The sequence below is a fragment of the Gorilla gorilla genome, chromosome 14 (genome assembly GCF_029281585.2).
Source record: "Gorilla gorilla gorilla isolate KB3781 chromosome 14, NHGRI_mGorGor1-v2.1_pri, whole genome shotgun sequence".
NCBI lineage: Eukaryota > Metazoa > Chordata > Mammalia > Primates > Hominidae > Gorilla > Gorilla gorilla.
Window position 1 is genome coordinate 64,215,305 of NC_073238.2, and position 20,817 is coordinate 64,236,121.

The 20,817-nt window shown below is 38.7% G+C and overlaps 1 protein-coding gene across 3 annotated transcripts in view; it reads right to left on the minus strand.

Annotated features, from left to right (window-relative positions):
• Positions 1 to 20,817, minus strand: part of KPNA3 (karyopherin subunit alpha 3) — a 93,826-nt gene that overhangs the window by 20,857 nt on the left and 52,152 nt on the right. For 2 of the 3 annotated variants that reach the window (XM_031001314.3, XM_063697389.1), the window contains exons 3-9: positions 12,722 to 12,811; positions 12,513 to 12,542; positions 12,373 to 12,425; positions 12,141 to 12,236; positions 5,191 to 5,276; positions 2,249 to 2,335; positions 1,727 to 1,896 (exon numbers count right to left, since the gene is read on the minus strand). In XM_031001314.3, the coding sequence (XP_030857174.1) occupies positions 1,727 to 1,896; positions 2,249 to 2,335; positions 5,191 to 5,276; positions 12,141 to 12,236; positions 12,373 to 12,425; positions 12,513 to 12,542; positions 12,722 to 12,811 (612 nt within the window). Of the gene's footprint in view, positions 1 to 1,726; positions 1,897 to 2,248; positions 2,336 to 5,190; positions 5,277 to 12,140; positions 12,237 to 12,372; positions 12,426 to 12,512; positions 12,543 to 12,721; positions 12,812 to 20,672; positions 20,805 to 20,817 lie in introns of those variants that run through there. The other variant, XM_019039848.3, reaches the window with a different exon arrangement.

The following is a 20,817-nucleotide window of genomic DNA, read 5'->3' on the forward strand; positions in this document are numbered from 1 at the left end:
AAAGTAAAAATACGATTTTACTTCATAAGCTACTTAAGTCAAATTAAAGTTTTCAACTTCAGCTTTAATCAAGAAAATTCAAACCAGTACAAAGTACAAAGCTTTGCTTGTTAAATTCAGGCCCCAGAGATCTCTTTTTAAAATATGGGAGAAAGGGAGCAGGGGGTTGTAGGAAATCACACAAAATACCTTTGCATAGCAACAAAAAGTAGCAGGTACTAGTGAAAGATGTCCATTATAAAGATACACAGTTGGCCAAGTGTGGTGGCTCATGCTTGTAATCCCACCACTTTGGGAGGGTGAGGTGGGTGGACTGCTTGATGCCAGGAGTTCAAGACCAGCTGGCCAACATGGTGAAAACCCATTTCTACTAAAAATACAAAAATTAGCCTGGCATGGTGGCACATGCCTGAGACATGAGAATCACTTGAACCCCGGATGTGGAGGCTGCAGTGGGCAAAGATTGTGCCACTGCACTCCAGCCTGGGAAACAGAGCGAGACTGTCTCAAAAAAAAAAAAAGAGATAACACAGTCAACAGTGAATAAAGGTTATGTAGGATTTTTTTTTAAAATGCAAAGCACAAGGATCTATTTACATATCAAATGTAAATAAAAAAGTTTTTACTTTGTTTTAATTAGTAGATTTAACAAAAAATATGTCACACTTTTAAAACTCCAATTTTGTCAGTAATAAATTGGAGTTAGGTCGTGGGGGCAGTGGCTCACACCTGTAATCCCAGCACTTTGGGATACTGAGGTGAGCAGATCACTTCAGGTCAGGAGTTTGAGACCAGCCTGGCCAACACAGTGAAACCCCATCTCTACTAAAAATACAAAAACTAGCCGGGTGTGGTGGCACTGGCCTGTAATCCCAGCTACTCAGGAGGCTGAGGCACGAGACTCGCTTGAACCCAGGAGGCAGAGGCTGCAGTGAGCTGAGATCATGCCACTGCACTCCAGCCTGGGCAAGAGAACAAGACTGTCTCAAAAGAAGAAGAAGAAAAAAAATCAATTGGACTTAAAGCAAACTCATTCAAGAACATTTGCATGTAAGTATACTAGTTTTGCCTGTAGCAACCCCCTTTTATAGCTTTAAACCAACAATGCAATACAGTAATAAAACTTTGAGATTGTTTTCCTTTTGTATTTTTCTCTCTGAATTTTTATATTTTCTTTTTATGCAGATAATCAAAAAAATAGGCATTAGGATGAACTGACATTCTTTCAGGTACAGTAAGACACTCAACTTTTATTTCATAGGAGTAATTAAATATGGTATGTTACTTTTAAAATCTTACACCTGCGGCCGGGCGTGGTGGCTCAGGCCTGTAATCCCAGCACTTTGGGAGGCCGAGGCGGGCAGATCACGAGGTCAGGAGGTCGAGACCATCCTGGCTAACATGGTGAAACCCCGTCTGTACTAAAAATACAAAAAAATTAGCCAGGCGTGGTGGCGGGCGCCTGTAGTCCCAGCTACTCAGGAGGCTGAGGCAGGAGAATGGCGTGAACCCGGGAAGTGGAGCTTGCCGTGAGCCAAGATCGCGCCACTGCACTCCAGCCTGGGCGACAGAGCAAGACTCCGTTATCAAACAAACAAACAAACAAACACAAAACTCACACCTGCAATGAAATCAGTATATGTATTATTTTGTCCCCTGTACATGAATTCCTGAAGTACAAACATAGGGAAAATATACCATCTGGCCTTTACAATTCTTCATTTACCTCCTGAACTGTCTCCATAGGCGGTGGGGGATCCTTATTCCTGCAGAGATTGACAATGACCCATGTGACGTTCCGAAGGAAGGTGATGGGGATGGAGGGACTGATGAAGGACAGAAGAGGTTTGACAACTCCCAGTGATATGACATAATCTCTACATTGAGGACCATCACCTACAGAAATGAAAATTGTATTTAAAAAAAACTTACATTCAGGATGAGAAAGTCTGAAATGTATGCAATGGCTCATGTGGGAACACTGACGTTCTATGTTTCCTCACCATTAGTCAAAGGCATCAAGTGTTGTTTCTCCAGATTTTGATTTGGGGAACATAAATTTAACCTACCAATGCTAACAGCAAACTGTATATCCTTTTCAAAGAGTATCATCTTAAGTCAGTACTTATGAGGCAAGAAGAGAGTCAACACACATTAAATTCAGAGGAAACATAGTATGTAATGGCTATGCCAATGTAGGAAAAAAGTTAATTTAGATTCTTAAGAGGATTCCTTTCAAACCGCTTACCTATAATATTTCCCAAAGCCCATACTGCTTGTTCACAAACATTCTGATGTGGTGAACGAAGAAGTCTCAGAAAAAGAGGTACTGCATCTGTAATAAAGAAAAACTAATATTTATACTAGCAACATGTTGAAGGGTTTGTAGATTTCAGATCAAAGAAATTGATCAAATACAGAGCCTGGCATATTGTAGCTGGAAGAACAAATGTGGCAAATATCTTTACCCTAAAAAGAATCAATTTCAGTATTTTCCCCTAGTAATAGTCAAGTACCGTACCAACTGGCAGTATCTAAAGGTTGCTATCATATCATTAACTAAAAGAAAGCAACAGCATGAAATCCTTCCTATAATCCATTAAAAAAAAAAAAAAAAAGAGTTCCTACCCCAAACATGTAACCTTAAAATGTAATGCTTTAGTCTACATAATCTCAATTCCTGATATGGGGATTAACCAAAGAACTGATTAATCTCATATCAGGTCTATCTTATACTTTAAAATAATTTCTCGTAATCCTTACTCTTTACAGAATTTATACATTATACCCATTTCCAGCATAAGCTAGATCACTTTTTAAAAATTTCAATCAACTGTGTACTACCTCATTTTTTTTTGCTGTATCTGTGTATTACTTGTATTATTTACTTAAAATTTAAATTAAAATTAATTCAGTTTTAACAACTTTATGGAGATATAATTACAATAAATTTACATTTAAGTGTGTAATTCAATGACATTTCATATTTATACAGAGTTGTGAGGACATCACCACAATCTAATTTTATAACATTTCCAGGACCTCAAAAGAAATCTTGGCTGGGTATGATGGCTCATGCCTGTAATCCTAACACTTTGGGAGGCCGAGGCAGGTGGATCACTAGGTCAGGAGTTCAAGACCAGCCTGGCCAAGATGGTGAAACCCTGTCTCTACTAAAAATATAAAAATTAGCCGGGCGTGGTGGTGGGCGCCTGTAATCCCAGCTACTTTGGAGGCTGAGGCAGAGAACTGCTTGAACCAGGGAGATGGAGGTTGCAGTGAGCCAAGATCGTGCCACTGCACTCCAGCCTGGGTGACAGAGCAAGACTCCGTCTCAAAAAAAAAAATATATCATACTCAGCCGGGCACAGTGGCTCACACCTATAATCTCAGCACTTTGGGAAGCGAGGCGGGCAGATCACGAGGTCAAGAGGTTGAGACCATCCTGGCCAACAAAGTGAAACCCCGTCTCTACTAAAAATACAAAAATTAGCTGGACATGGTGGTGTGTGCCTGTAGTCCCAGCTACTTGGGAGGGTGAGGCAGGAGAATTGCTTGAACCCAGGAGACGGAAGTTGCAGTGAGCTGAGATCGCGCCACTGCACTCCAGCCTGGCGACATAGCGAGACTCCGTCTTAAAAAAAAAAAAAAGAAAAAAGAAAAAGGAAATCTCATACTTAAGGCAGTCATTCCACATTTGTTCCTCTGCCACACATTCCCCAAGCCGCAGGCAACCATTAAATATCTGCTTTCTGTCTTTACAGATTTGCCTATTCTGGACATTTTATACAAATGAAATCATACTGTGTTTTTTTGGCGGGTCTGACTTCACTTAACATTCTTCAGGTTCATCCATGTGTAACAGGTATTGGTACTTCATTCTTTTTTACTGCTGAATTGTATTCCATTGTATATACCACATTCACTTTATCCACTCATCGGTTAATGAACATTTGGGTTAGTTATGAATAACATTGCTGTGAATATTTATGTACAAGTGTTTGTATGAATATGTTTCATATCTCTTGGTTTCACCTAGCAGTAGAACTGCTGGGTCACATGATAACTCTTTTTTTTTTTTTTTTTTTTTTTGAGATGGAGTCTCGCTTTGTCACCCAGGCTGGAGTGCAGCGGCACGATCTCAGCTCACTGCAAGCTCCGCCTCCTGGGTTCACGCCATTCTCCCGCCTCAGCCTCCCAAGCAGCTGGGACTACAGGTGCCCGCCACCATGCCCGGCTAATTTTGTTTTTGTATTTTTAGTAGAGACAGGGTTTCACCATGTTAGCAAGGATGGTCTTGATCTCCTGACCTCGTGATCCACCCGCCTCGGCCTCCCAAAGTGCTGGGATTACAGGTGTGAGCCACTGCACCCAGCCTTTGTTTGTTTTTGAGATGGGGTCTCACTCTGTCACCTGGGCTGGAATGCAGTGTGCAGTCTCGGCTCACTGCAACCTCTGCCTCCCTGGCTCAAGCGATCCTCTTGCCTCTGTCTCCTGAGTAGGTGCGACTATAGGCATGCGCCACCATGCAATGCTAATTTTTAAATATTTTGTAGAGACACAATTTCGTCATGTCACCTAGGCTGTTCCTGAACTCCTGAACTCAAGTGATCTGCTTGCCTTAGCCTCCCAAAGTGCTGGGATTAGAGGCATGAGCCACCTGTGGGTCTGGTGAGAATAGTATTCTCAATACATGATTCAATGTAACTTACTGCCATATCACATGCTACTTAAAATCACCTTGATTACCACACCTAAAATTAGCTAAGTGTCCCATACTATAATAACGTACGTGGTGATATCTAGTACTTTTCTAAAGAGCTTGTGTCAGTGTCATTTAACAATAATTATTAGCCCATCTTGAGGAAAGTAAAATTTAAAATATGTCATAAGCTAAAAGGCAGAAGCCATTCAGCATCTTGAAGATATCAGAAATGGAATTTAAAATCCTGTTATCACAGCATGATGTCTACTCCAAAAGATAAAACTCTACTCTTCTTTTAATAACCACAATTAAAATTTTTTCATGATAAATTAATGACGGCTATGAAAAAGATATCGGTCATCAAAAGTAACTTATAAAAGTCATCACTTAAAAAATGTTACAAGATAAAATTTCTTTATTACAAAACTCTACTTCCTTGCCATCATTAAAACATAAAAAGTTCAGACAGTAAGGAATTTACTTACTAGACTGCACAACAGCTTGAGTCTGTGCGGAAGTTCCTGATGCTATGTTAGTTAATGCCCAAGCAGCTTCAAACTGTAATGAAGGACTGTAAAAAAACAATAACACATCTTTTTAGACACATAACTACCACTTAAATTAATGAATCTTAAGACTGATAAGATATGGCTATTCTTTGCCTTGTCCTTGAATTTCACCTTGTTATAATCCAATTGCCTGCTAGCCAACCCTACTTTTTTTTTTTTTTTTTTTTGAGATGGAGTCTCCCTCCATCACCCAGGCGGGAGTGCAGTGGCGCCATCTTGACTCATTGCAATCTCTGCCTCTGGGGTTCAAGTGATTCTCGTCTCCGCCTCCCAAGTAGCTGGGATTACAGGTGCACATCACCACATCTGGCTCATTTTTGTACTTTTAGTAGAGATAGGGTTTCACTATGTTGGCCAGGCTGGTCCTGAACCCCTGACTTCAGGTGATCTGCCCACCTCGGCTTCCCAAAGTGCTGGGATTATAGGCATGAGCCACTGCACCCAGCAGCCATCTCTACTTAAAAAATCTCTTTGGCTCCCAAAGCCAGTCACTATGAACCTGCTTCTTTATGTCCACTGGTATTACAACATTTAGCCAGTCATTATTTCCCTTGACTTCGACTTCCTCTCCACAGACACATCTAATCAATATATCATGTCGATTTTACCTCTTAAACATTTCTTACATTTATATAATCACCCCTAATATCAAGTGCTAGTTGAGGCCCTCATCATCTCACTTTAACCGCTATCACACGCTCTAGGCTGGTCTTAAAGCTAGAACCCCATCTGTCTCCATTACACCATCTGCTTTACATACTAGGGATATTACAAGGCTGTATAATTTTGTTGAAAAAACAAGATCATTATATTTTCGAATAGTAATGGAAGACCTCACAAAGAAAGTGACAACTGAACTAGCTTTTCAAAGATGGATTTAAAAAGAAAGGCAGTGACAGTGGGAAATAAAAAAGGTATCATGCATGGAAGGATCATGATGTGTAGGAACGACAAGAATTAGATCAAGAGAGCTGAAACTAACTAAGAAGCAAGTAACAGGGTGTTTGTGCATGTGTGTGTGTGTTTCAGGATGGGAGTGAGGAGTGTATTCTACAGATATGCTAAGGATGGGGCATTGAAAAGGGAGTAAAGAAAATAATGTTCAAATCAATGGTATGCAGAATGGCTAAAAAAGGTTAAAGGCTGATATAGGAGAGACCTATTAAAAGACATGCTGGGGCTTACACTTGTAGTCCCAGCAGTTTGGGAGGCTGAGGCAGGCAGATCGCTTGAGCCAAGAAGTTCGAAACCCGCCTGGGCAACATGGTGAGACCCCATCTTTACAAAAAATAAAAAAATCAGCCAGATGTGGTGGTACACACCTGTAGTCCCAGCTACTTGGGAGGCTGGGCGGGGGTGGGATGGGGGGATTGCTTGAGCCTAGGAGTTTGAGGATTCAATGAGCTGTGATTGTGTCACTGAACTCCAGCCTGGGTGACAGAGTGAAACCCTGTCTCAAAAAAGACATAAAGGAAAGACCTGTTAAAAGGAAATCATAGATATTAAGTTAGGATAGCTGAAAGAGTACAAATTCCCTTAAGTGGAATACCAAGGATTGGGGGGATTTAGTCAGCAAAAATTAAGATTAGACAAAGGTTAGGGAGTTTGAAGAAAAGCCTATAAACAGGGAAGAGAGCAAGCAAGGTTGTTAGTATCAAAAGGTTAAAGAAGTCCGAGCAAGGTGGTTCACACCTGTAACCCCAGCACTTTGGGAGGCCAAGGCAGATGGATCACCTGAGGTCGGGAGTTTGAAACCAGCCTGGCCAACATGGCAAAACCCCCTCTCTACTAAAAATACAAAAATTAGCTGGACGTGATGGTGCGTGCCTATAATCCCAGCTGCTCGGGAGGCTGAGGCAGGAGAATCCCTTGAACCCAGGAGGCAGAGGTTGCGGTGAGCTGAGATTGCACCACTGCACTCCAGCCTGGGCGACAGAGAGAGATTCCATCTCAAAAAAAAAAAAAAAAGAAAGAAAAAAGAAAAAAGGTTGAAGAGATCCAAGAACAAAAGGTTTTAAGGAGAACAGATGTCAGAGATACAGCAAATAGTGATATACAGGTTAAAAAGATGGAACATATGAGAAAATGAAGTAGCAGAGAAGAACTATGAGGGGACTTTAAAAAGCTCATTAAAAATGTGTATTATGAAAAAAAACTCCATGGATTTCAAATTTTTTGCACCAAAATAAACTCATACTAACTTTCTATACACGTCTGAACATGATCTAGTTCGAGGCACTAAGAGGGGTAAGGGGTAAGTCATCAATCTGAAAAGAGCCCCTAGGAGAGCAACATGAATCCTGCTAAAATTAAAGCAAAAACAGACATCAAATTTATGGTGAAGCTTGGGTGAAATAATGGTGAACTCACTGATGTACTTAAAACTTTATGGGGAAAATGCCCCCAAAGAAATCAGCAGTTTACAAATGGTTAACTCCTTTTAAGAAGGGACAAGTCGGCCGGGCATGGTGGCTCACGCCTGTAATCCCGGCACTTTAGGAGGCTGAGGCAGGCAGATCACGAGGTCAGGAGACGGAGACCATCCTGGCTAACACGGTGAAACCCCGTCTCTATTAAAAATACAAAAAGTCAGCCGGGCGTGGTGGCAGGCACCTGTAGACACAGCTACTCGGGAGGCTGAGGCAGGAGAATGGTGTGAACCCAGGAGGCGGAGCTTGCAGTGAGCTGAGATCGTGCCACTGCACTCCAGCCTGGGCGACAGAGTGAGACTCTGTCTCAAAAAAAAAAAAAAAAAGGGACAAGTCAATGTCGAAGATGAAATCCACAGCGGCAAACAATCAACAACAATATCTGAGGAAAAAAATTAATCTTGTCGTGCCCTAACAGAAGATGATTGCTGATTAACAGCAGAAACAATAACCAATACCAGACATCTTGATTGGTTCAGCTTACACAATTATGACTGAAAAATTAAAGTTGAGCAAACTTTCCCCTTGATAGGTGTCAAAACCATTGTGCCCAGATAAGCCGTAGACAACAGCAGAGCTTTCAATGAAAATTTTAAACCAGAGGGATCAAGATCCTGAAGTATTTCTTCAAGGAATTGTTAAGAGGAGATGAAACATGGCTTTCCCAGTATGATCCTAAAGACAAAGTACAATCGAAGCAAAAGTGGACTGGTCAGGAGGAAAGGTAATGACTAAAAAGTTTTTGGGGATGCTCAAGGTATTATTCTTGTTGACCTTCTAGAGGGCCAAAGAATGATAACACCTGCTTATTATGAGAGTGTTTTGAGAAAGTCAGCCAAAGCTTTAGCAGAAAAAAGCCTGAGAGAGCTTTACCAGAGAGTCTTTCTCCACCACAATGTTTCTGCTCATTCCGCTCTTCAAACAAGAGCAATTTTGCAAGAGAATCAATAGGAAATCATTAGGTATCCACCTTACAGTTCTGATTTGGCCATCTTGTGACTTCTTTTTGTTTCCTAATCTTAAAAAAACAACCTGTAAAGGGCATCTAGTTTTCTTCAGTTAATATCATGAAAAAGACTGCGCTGACATGGTTAAATTCCCAGGACCCTCAGTTCTTTAGGGATAGACAATGGCTGGTAGTATCACTTACAAAAGTGTCTTGACCTTGATGGAGCTTATGTTGAGAAATCAAGTTTATATATTTATTATCTTTCATATATTTTATTATCTTTTGATTCCACTTTTCCACAAACTTTTAAAATTTCCCCTGTGTATGATGAATTCTAACAGAAGGCAGGAAATAAGATGGTATATCAGAGGCAGGGAAGAAGTAAAAAAAACCCAGTAAGATCAAAAACAGTAAGACAGTATATGTTGCCTCAGACTGGAAGGAGAAAGTTATTAAGCTGGTTAGGTGGTTTGGCAAAATACTGGGAATGGGGGACTTAAATGAGAAAATGGATAAATGTAAAAAATAAAATTATAAAGCCAGAGAAAGTCTTTCAAGATGTCATGTGGAAAAATAAAAAAAAAAGAGAAAAGATATAGAAAAAACAAGTGCAATAACAAATGGACATTTACGGCCGAGTGCGGTGGCTCACGCCTGTAATCCCAGCACTTTGAGAGGCCGAGGTGGGTGGATCACAAGGTCAGGAGATCGAGACCATCCTGTGAATGGTGAAACCCCATCTCTACTAAAAATAAAAAAATTAGCTGGGCGTGGTGGCAGGCGCCTGTAGCCCCAGCTACTCGGGAGGCTGACGCAGGAGAATGGCATGAACCCAGGAAGTGGAGCTTGCAGTGAGCCAAGATTGTGCCACCGCACTCCAGCCTGGGCAACAGAGCGAGACTCGGTCTCAAAAAAATAAATAAATAAAAATAAAAAACAAATGGACATTTATCATAAGTTTGACATTGTGTAGAGTGCTTTGTATGTATTATTTCCATTCCTTACCATCACCTAATTTTTATAGATGAGATAGCTGAGGTTCAAAAGCCACGTGGATTTTTATCAACAGCAAACCCTGGATTTGAACCACAGTCAATCTGGCTCCAAAGTATATGGCCTTTTACATTATAACACAACTTCCCATGACAAATCCATAAAGTCAGATCCAAATCATGGAAAATTTTCTGTTTTTGCTTTGGGTGGTGGTTACAGAGGTCTGAGTTTTATAATTATTCATTAAGCTGTACATATTTTAGCATATTTTTCTGTATTATATGTTATGTTTCACAGACACAGACACACAAATGAGTCTACATATAAAAGACTGGAAAGAAAAGGAAAAAAAAGAAGAAGAGAAGTTGGCCACAAACAAGGGGCCCTAGGCCGGGCGCAGTGGCTCATGCCAGTAATGTCTGCATTTTGGGAGGCTAAGGCAGGAGGATCACCTGATGTCAAGAGTTCGAGACCAGCCTGGCCAACATGGTGAAACCCCATCTCTACTAAAAATACAAAAATTAGCCACACCTGTAATCCCAGCTACTCAAAGAGGCTGAGGCATGAGAATCGCTTGAACCCGGGAGGCAGACATTGCAGTGAGCCAAGATTGCACCCCTGCACTCTACCCTGGGCAACAGAGCGAGACTCTGTCTCAAAAAAAAAAAAAAAAAAAAAAAAAAAAAGAACAAGTGGAGGGTCCTAAAGGTAGAAGTAGAATAGAACTTATTTATTTATTTATTTTATTTTATTTTTATTTTTATTATACTTTAAGTTTTAGGGTACATGTGCACAATGTGCAGGTTAGTTACATATGTATACATGTGCCATGCTGGTGTGCTGCACCCATTAACTCGTCATTTAGCATTAGGTATATCTCCTAATGCTATCCCTCCCCCCTCCCCCCTATTTATTTATTTATTTTGAGACGGAGTCTCACTCTGTCACCCAGGCTGGAGTGCAGTGGTGCGATCTCAGCTCACCGCAAGCTCCGCCTCCCAGGTTCACACCATTCTCCTGCCTCAGCCTCCCGAGTAGCTGGGACTACACGCGCCTGCCACCACGCCCGGCTGATTTTTTTTTGTATTTTTTTAACAGAGACAGGGTTTCACCACGTTAGCCAGGATGGTCTCGATCTCCTGACCTCATGACCTGCCTGCCTCAGCCTCCCAAAGTGCTGAGACTACAGGTGTGAGCCACTGCACCCAGCCGAATTTATTTTTTGAGTCAGGGTCTTGCTCTGTTACCCAGGCTGGAGTGCAATGGCACGATATTGGCTCAGGACAACCTCCACATTCCAGGCTCAAACGATCCTCCTACCTCAGCCTCCCAAGTAGCTGGGACTATAGGCATGTGCCACTGGCTAATTTTCGTGTTGTTTTTTTTTTTTGTAGAGCTGGGATGTTACCATGTTGCCCAGGCTGCTCTCGAACTCCTGGACTCAAGCGATCCACCTACCTCGGCCTCCCAAAGTGCTGGGATTACAGGCGTGAACCACTGTGCCCAGCCAGAATTTATTTTTTCAACAGCTGAAATAAAACTTACCTTTACTTAAGTAACACTGTTATAGAAAACAAACATGACAGTATTTTAAAAAGTGTTACAGGACTGGGGGTGGAAAGTGGGAGAGGTTGTGGCACACAACGAAAGCAAATGGCATTTTTAAACACTAAAAACCCTTAGTGGCAACATTTATATACCACTATTCTTATCTAGCCAACTGAAAATTCCTTGGACAACATTTAGCAAAATATCCCAAGTTTCAGTCTAGATGCTCTTAAATGCAAAAAAAAAAAAAGCATTTGTTTTAATATGTTTTGGAGTTCAAACTTATATTCTCCCCAGTTAATCCAAATTAACAAAGTTTAAGGCACAGCACTGAGATATCACTAAACAAAAATGGAAATAGGGCCAGTTCCTCAAAAGATATCAAGTGGAGTTTTACTCCTTCTCTCCTGGGTAAATATAACCTGTCCCCTTATTCTTAATTTGCAGCAAACAAAAAGTCTGACATCGGACAACTTATCATGGATGAAGTTCTGTTAAAGACAACACAGAGGATCAGTAATCAGCTGGAAGATTCCCAGGGTAAGAAAGAGCCACTTAGTTCTGGAAACCATCCATGTTGACTTAGTCACGAGGTTAATCTCTATATAGGCTCATAAGCAAAGAGTGACTCAAACATTATTTGGGTTGTTTTAAAATATTACTAATAAAAAATCCTAATAAAGACTATAAATATTTGAGATAAGTTAAAACAGGCAATAAACAGGAGATAAAAATTTCCTAGAAAACATACACATCCTTCGGAAATGAAAACGAGAAGCACTCTGGGTCTGCTAAATATGATCACAGAATAAGAAAATTAAATTAAAATATATGACGATTGAAAAACATCATAAGTACAAAACCAAACTGAACTCACTGGTTAAGTAATAATCCAAACTTTTAAGTTAACTGAAAAAAACTGAATAGGGAGTCAAATCCATACTTACTTATCATCCCTTTCTAGACATTTGACTAGAATTGGTAAAATCCCAGATTTTATTAAGTCATCAATCGGTGGATTTCTGTCACTGGATAACAGTTTTCTAGGAAAATAAATGAGAAATTAATTGCTATAATTTTCAAACTGTGAAAAGAAATAACAACATATTAACTTCTAGACTACCAGGTAACACAACTGAGGAATGACATAATTCTCTCTCTGGACAAATTAGCATTTACCTTGCTGCCTGGACAGCACTCAATTGGACCACTGGGTTATCACTTGTGGCATTCTGCAATACCAAATGTAAATTTCAGAAATGAAAAAAAAAATCAATTTCAAAATACTTCAAAACGAGAGTATTAAATTAATAACATACCTGCAATATAGCTTCTAGGGTTACATTTTGCTTAAAAAGAAAAAAAAATAGTTCAGCAGAGTTTACTAACAAAATTACATTCATTAAACAGTGTACCTGAGTTAATATACTTTCATTACCATTATAAAGTTGGTCTTATATTAAAAATGAAGTTCTCACAGTTACTATAAAAATTATTTTAAAATCACTATTAAAACATGGTAACTTACTGCTTTAAAATCAGCATCAACATCTGAATCTTCTAGACTTTCTTCTTGGGGAACATTTCTCTTTTTCAATAAGTGTTCATCTCTTTTGTTCTGAAAGGCAACCAATAAATGCTTAAGAAGTCATAAGGACTACTGTTAATGAAAAATCCATTAAAACTACTTCAACTTTATTAGGCAATTATGAAACAAATACTGAACACATAAGGATAATATGAATTAAATGTGCATACTGCAAACCAATGACAAGGGTCACATTCTGGCTTCGGTAACAAAATTACCTGGCTTGCTTTTACACACACACACTTCATTAAGCACCCACTGTGGTTTTTTTTTTTTTTTTTTTTTTTTTTTTTGAGACAAGAGTCTTGCTCTGTCACCCAGTCTGGAGTGCAGTGGCACAATCTCAGCTCACTTCCAACCTCTGCTTCCCGGGTTCAGGTGATTCTTGTGCCTCAAACTCGTGAGTAGCTGGGATTACAGTCGTGCGCCACCACACCTGGCTAATTTTTATATTTTTAGTAGAGATGTGTTTTTGCCATGTTGGCCAGGCTGATCTCAAACTCCTGGCCTCAAGTGATCCACTTGCCGCGGCCTCCCAAAGTGCTGGGATTACAGGCGTGAGCCACTGCGCCTTGCCTATTTGCGTAAGTTTGCTCATACTTAAATTGTAGATTGTTTGCAAAAATGGCAGTAATTCCCCTTCCCATATCCAGTCCCGCACTGACTGTAGGCATGGCTGTGTGACTTGCTTTGGCAATGGGACATTAAGCAAACAGACTTGAAAAGTGCTTACACATCAGGGACAGGTTCTCTTTTGCAACTTTTTTCCTGAAATCACCTTGTGAACACTGAGCCATGGAGAATAAGACTGTGTGGACAACAAACAAGTCCCAGCCAAGTTACCTGAGACCATGTTAGATCATCTAGTCACCAACCAACCCTGCCAGCTGACCAGAGACAGTAAGGGAAGCCTGCAGAAAACAGTTGAACTGGCCTATGCCAGAAAACCCACTCTGCCAACCCACAAAATTGTTAGCTCAATAAAATGGCTATTGTTTTAAGCTACATAGTTTGGAGCGGTGTATTATGAAGCAAAAAACTAGATGATGCACTCATGTTTTTAAATTTATGCTGTATTTAAATTAATATGACTTCTAAAATTCCTGGTATTTTGTTGTTGTTCCTTCTCTCTACTTGCTATAAATTTGTCTCCTGAATTACCACTTTAACTGTATTCTACAGGTTCTGACATATAATAGTTTTCCTACTGTTCATTTTTAGGTATTCCTAGAATCCATTAAGATTTCTTTTATACTCAATATATTTAATATATTCAGACATACTTTAAAACGTTCACAATTATGAGGTTTTTGTAACTGTCTTATTCAGTGATTTCTAATTTAATTATATTGAAGTCAGAGAACATGTATGTACAATACACTGAAATTAGCTGACATCTGCTTTATACCAGAAGTTCCCAAACTTTCTCAGTCCACAGTGTACACCAAAGTAGTCATTTCGGAAAAAGAAAAGAAAAACAAATAAACTGAAAGAAAAAATTATTTCACTCTTAGATAAAATAATTGTAGAAAGGAATGTAGTGTTATTTAAGTGTTTAAACTGTGGACTACCTCGAGATCTAATAGTTCTGTGGTGTCTGAAAGATGTCACTGTATTTCTCTCAAAACTGAAATATCCCAAAGACCCTTTCAGGTCACTGTGGAGCCCCATGTTACCTCAGCGCAGAGTTTGGAAACTATATCTTATTCTATCATAAAACCAGTTTCCAAACACATATGTGGTTTTACATGTGTCTATTAGTTAAAATTTGTGAATTAAATTATTCAAATTTTCTATCTCTTCTTGTGTTTATTCATTACTAAGAAGAAAATCTCCCACAATGATTATATCTTTGATGAATTTCCCCTTCTAATTTTGCAAATTTTGATATATATATATATATATATATATATAGAGAGAGAGAGAGAGAGAGAGAGAGAGAGAGAGAGAGAGAGAGAGACATTCTATTAGGCATATACTAGTTTAGAGCTATTATAGCTTCTTTGTAAATTATTTCTTTTATCAAACATTGGGTAACAACCCCTGCATTTAAATTGAAAACATCCTAACATAGACCAAAATATCTATGGCACAAGAACCATATTTACTTATTTTTTATTTTTTACATGGATTTTTTGCTCTTGCTGCCCAGGCTGGAGTGCAATGGTGCGATCTCGGCTCACTGCAACCTCCACCTCCCGGGTTCAAGTGATTCTCCTGCCTCAGCCTCCTGAATAGCTGGGATTACAGGCATGCGCCTCCACACCCGGCTAATTTTGTATTTTTAGTAGAGACAGGGTTTCTCCATGTTGGTCAGGCTGGTCTGGAACTCCTGACCTCAGGTGATCCGCCCACCTCAGCCTCCAAAAGTGGTAGGATTACAGTCGTGAGCCACCGCGCCTGCCCCATACTTTACTCTTGACAAAAATATGTACAAGCCAAGGAAAAATAATCACTGGGCAGGTTTCTAATGGTCAGATTAATCATTAAAACCAATAACTTAAACTGTCCCTTCAGTTGATACCTAGAGATTTTTACCCTCCTGAAAACTGCACTACAATAAATTCGGCATCCATAAAGGGTATACTTTTCTTTTGTCAGGTGAGAAAGCAGCTCAGGGGTTATGGGAACTTACCTAATTTCAACACCCAACCAATCCTTAAACACACATATGGATTAAATGGATTTCTTAAATTCCTTTAAAAATCCATTATTAATCTATTATCCACGTATGCATGTATTTACCTAGCCCTTTTGGATGTTCTGTTTTTTACTAGGTTGAACCACATGAACTGCTTTCAAAGCGGTTAACTATGGGCAATTTCTTATAACACAACTTAATATATTGTTTGAGTTAGTAAGTTCTGTATGTTATTAAACTCTATATAAAGTACTTCCTTTTCATTCCCAAATTCCTCTTTCCATCTTGAAAAACTGGCTTGCAATTCTATACCTAAACTTGTGGAGCAAGTTTGATGCCAATTCTTTTAAATCTTATGAAAAGGATAATTACATTATTTATCAGCCCCCTTTCAAGCTTGAAATAAGTAATTAAATCTGTTTTTATCCAATAATACCCTCACTTTAAATCTTCATCTAGTTTAGGTTTTGGTTCCTTGGGTTTTGTTTTGTTTTTTAAGAAATAGTCCAACCCTGGTTGCATCTAAATGCTTTTAATGAGGTAGGAAAATATACTCAATGAAAATTCCCCTCAATATTAACATTTATAAAATGATATTACTGCTGGGTGACTACATGGATATTCACCCACAAGTTTTATAAGTTATATTTATGTTTTGGGCACTCTGTTCAGTGTGTTATGCTTTGATTAAAACAAATTTTTTAAAATAACACTACTGGTTCATCAATCATGTTAAGAACTGACAATCTAATGCATGTTTCTTTTTTCCCTGCAGGATCATTTAATTCATCTTATCAAATAGCTGCTTTTTTCGATACTAACTTAGGCTTTTTTTGGTAACTGAAATTTTTATTGAGATAATTGTATATTCACATGCAGTTATAAGAATATGGAGAGATCCCTTGTATGCTTTGCCCAGGTTACCCCAATGGTAACACTTTGCAAAACTATAGTACAGTATCACAACTGGGATACTGACATTGATACAATCCACTTATTTTATTCAGACTTCTCGTTTTACATGTATTTGCATGTGTGTGTGTGTGTATTACATCCCATACAATTTTATCACCTGTATAGATTCATGTTATCTACCACCACAGTCAAGATGGTAAACACTTCCAAAAACACAAGATGCATTCCTCCTGACCTTTTATAAGCAAAATCAACTCCTTCTCATCTGACACCGTATATAACCTTTGGCAACTACTAACCTGTCTTCCATTTCTAAAATTGTATCATTTCAAAAATTTTATATAAATGGGATCATATGGTATATAACCTTTTTATGACAGAATTATAGGCTCAGTATAATTGTCTGGAGATTTATATAAATTGTTGCTTGTATCAACAATTGTTGCTTATATAATTGTTCATTTTTATTGCCAAATAGTGTTTCATCATATAGACATGCTGTAGACATATTACAGTATGTCTATTTACCCATTAAAGGCCATCTGTGTTGTTTCTAAGTTTTGGCTATTAAAAAATAAAGTTGCTATATAGACATGCATGTACAGATTTCATATGAATACAAATCTTCCTTTCTCTGGGATCAATGTCCAGGATTGTAAGCACTGGGTTATACAGAGGTTGCATGTTTAGACAAAAAACTGACAAACTGTTTTCCGGAGTGACTGTACCATTTTACATTTCCACCACTAACATGAGTGATCAGTTTCTCCACATCTTCACCAGCATTTGGTGTTGTCACTATTGTTTACTTTAGCTGTTCTGATAGATATGTAGTTGTGGCTTTAATCTCTATTTCCCTAATAGCTAGCGATGCTGAACATCTTTTCACGTGCTTATTTAATGTCTGTATGTCCTCCTTTCAATGAAATGACTCTTCACATCTTTTTAAATTAGACTGTTTTGGTTTTTCTTACTATTAAGTGTGTGTGTGTCTGTGTGTGTGTGTCTGTGTGTGTGTGTAAGAGCCAGGGGTCTCACTATGTTGCCCAGGCTAGAGTGCAGTGACTGTCCATAGGCAACATCATAGCATACTGCAGCCTCCAACTCCCAGGCTCAAGAGTTGTTTTTGTCTCAGCCTCCTGAGTAGCTGGGAATACAGGTGTTATGCCCCTGCACCTGGCTCTTACTGCTGAGTTTTGAGAGTTCATTATATGTGCTGGATACTAGTCTTTTACTGAATACGTGGTTTAACAGATATTTTCTTCCAATATCTAGCTTGTCTTTTCTATCTTTTCATATGGGCTCACACACAGCAAAATTTTTAATTTAATCAGGTCCAATTTATCAATTGTTTCTTTTATGGATTAGGCTTTTGTGGTCAAATATAGCTCTTTGTCTCCAGATCCAGAAAATTCTCTATGTTTTTTCCTAAAACTTTTATAGCTTTGTGCTTTACATTTAAGTCTATAATCCATTTTGTATTTTTGCATAAGGTGTGAAGTTTAGGCTCACCATTTTTGAAAAAGCTGTCCTTCCCTCCATTGAATTGGTTTTGTAACTTTGCTAAAAATCAGCTGGAGGTATTCGTGCAGGTATATTTCTGGGTTATATTTTCTGTTCCACGGTCTATGTCTTTCCTTCTACCAATAACACACAGTATTGATTACTATAGCTATATACTATAAGCTTTCATATTGCGTGAAGTAATTTCCCTTTTTCTTCTTTGTCAAGATTGTTTTAGCTATTCTAGAGACTGTGCCTTTCCATACACATTTTTAAATGTCTATCTATGTCCACAAAATATCTTGGTTGAATTTCAATAGGAAATGCATTAAACCAACAGATCAATTTAGGGAGAATCAATGTCATTATTACGTTGAGGCTTCCAATCCATGAACACAGTATACATCTCTCCACTTACTTAAGTCTTGTTTCATGTCTTTTACCAGTATTTTGTAATATTCACTGTATAAATCCTGTACATGTTTGTTAATATATACTGAAGTATTTTATTTTCTTTGAATTGTCTAAAAATTGTATTGTTTTTAATTTTGGTTTCTGCATGTTCAGCATATATAAATGCGACTGATTTCCTTATTCTGTGACCTTGCTAAACTCACCTGTTAGTTCCAGGAGCTTTCTGATAGATTCCTTGGGATGTTCTACATAGATAATCACATTATCTGCAAATACGGACAGTTTTACTTCTTCCTTTACAAACTACATACCTTTCATTTCTTTTTCTTGCCTTATATGGCACTGGCTAGAACTTCCAGCATTATACTGAATAAGAGCAGTTATGATGGACATCCTCACCTTGCTTCTGAATCTCAGGGGAAAGCATTTAGTCTTTCACCATTAAGTGTGATGTTAGCTGTGAGGTTTTTGTGGTGCTCTTTATCAAGATGAGGCAATTCCTTTCTATTCCTTTTATCAGAAATGAGTAACTGATATGATCATATTTTTCTTTTTTGGCTTATTAATATGGGGGAATTTAGAGTATTTTTTAAAAGATCTTTCAAACAATTAACTAAACAAGTACTGGATCTTATCAAGCAAGTGGGGCACTTGGGTGGATTTTTTCTTTATGTAGGATCTTAAACTTGCCTCACCTCCAAATCTAATGAAAATAAGGGCCTATGGCCTGACTGACCAATCATCAAGAAAAGATTAGGTCAAATTTAATATAATGTGCCAAAAGTTGAAAATATAAGTAACAGGTTTTGAGCTCATTCTCAACCCACGAAGCATTATTCATCCAACACACATGTATTTTGAGAGGCATTATAGCATAATGGTAAGAGCTCTGCCATTTATTAGCTTGTGACTATGCAAGTTACTTAATTCCTACGTAACTCTGTCTACAATGTGATAAAAAAAGAGGTACAGATGTGTGTTAAGTGTTGATGCATAAAAGCCTCTCTAAATTGGGAAGAAAGAGAGCAAGGAGGTAAAAGAAAAAACAATTCACACGAAAGGAGTCAGAGGCCAGGTAAATAGTACCTATTAATAAACAGATGTCATCTGTCATCCTCAATTTTGATGGATCAGTATCTGTTATTTGAAGTGTGATCCTTACACTAGTTTAATAATTCTCAAACTGTTTGTTACAGTTCTGCTACAAGATAAGGAGCTTTTACCTTCAGGGTGATAAGCCTCTAAAGTAACAAAAAAAGGTGGGGAGGGGAGCTTGTGCCAGAATGTAAATCAACTGTGAAACTAAGCACACTGTTTAGTTCAGCTCTTTAGTTAGACAGAAAGACCTGCTTTAAACATATTATTTTTAAAAAGTTGACAAAAATTCTATATATGTATTGAGTAAAATGATGATGATGATCTGAAATATGTATAAGCTGTGGAATAATAGCTATGAGTTAATAAACACAGCTGAGTGCGGTGGCTCATGCCTGTAATCCCAGAACTTTGGGAGGCTGAGGCGGGCAGATTGCTTGAGCTCAGAAGTTCAAGACCAGCCTGGGCAACATGGCGAAACCCCGTATCTACCAAAAATACAAAAAATTAGCTGAGCAAACTGGTGAGCACCTGTGGTCCCAGCTACTGAGGAGGGTAGGAGAATTGCTTGAGCCTGGGAGGCAGAAGTTGCAGCGAGCCAAGATTGTGCCACTGCACTCCAACTTGGGTGACAGAATGAGACCCCATCTCAGAAAAAAAAAAAAAAAAAAAAAAAAAATTAACACATGCATTACCTTACATTTCATTTTTGTGTGTGTGGTGAAAACACTTAAAATCTACTGTCAGTGATTTTTCAAGAATATAACACATTGTTATTAACTATAGTTCATAACCATGTGATATGGTTTGGCTGTATTCCCACCCAAATCTCATCTTGAATTGTAACTCCCACAATTTCCATGTGCCGTGGGAGGTGATTAAATTATGGGGGTGGGTCTTTCCTGCGCTGTTCTCATGATAGTGAATGAGTCTCACAAGATCTGATGGCTTTAAAAACAAGAGTTTGCCTGCACAAGCTCTCTTGTCTGCTGTCATATGGGATGTGCCTTTCACCTTCTGCCATGATTGTGAGACCTCCCCAGCCACATGGAAGTGTGAGTCCAATAAACCTCTTTCTTTTGTAAATTGCCCAGTTTCAGGTATGTCTTTATCAGCAACGTGAAAACTGACCAATATACCATGTTCTACAGTAGAGGTCTTGAACTTATCCCTCCTATCTAACTGAAATTTTTTATACTTTGAATCAATATCTCCCCAAATCCCTGTTCCCCCCACCCCTGGCCCCAGCCCCTGGTAACCACCATCCTACATGAGTCTACCTTTTTTAGACTCCATGCATAAGTGAGAGCATGTGATACTTGCCTTGTTTGCCTGGCTTATTTCTGGTAATGTAATATCCTCCAAGTTCATCTGCGTTGTTGCAAAAGAGAGGGTTTCTTTCTTTTAAGGCTGAAAAGTATTCCACTATGTATACATACCACATTTTCTTTTTCTATTTGTCTACTGG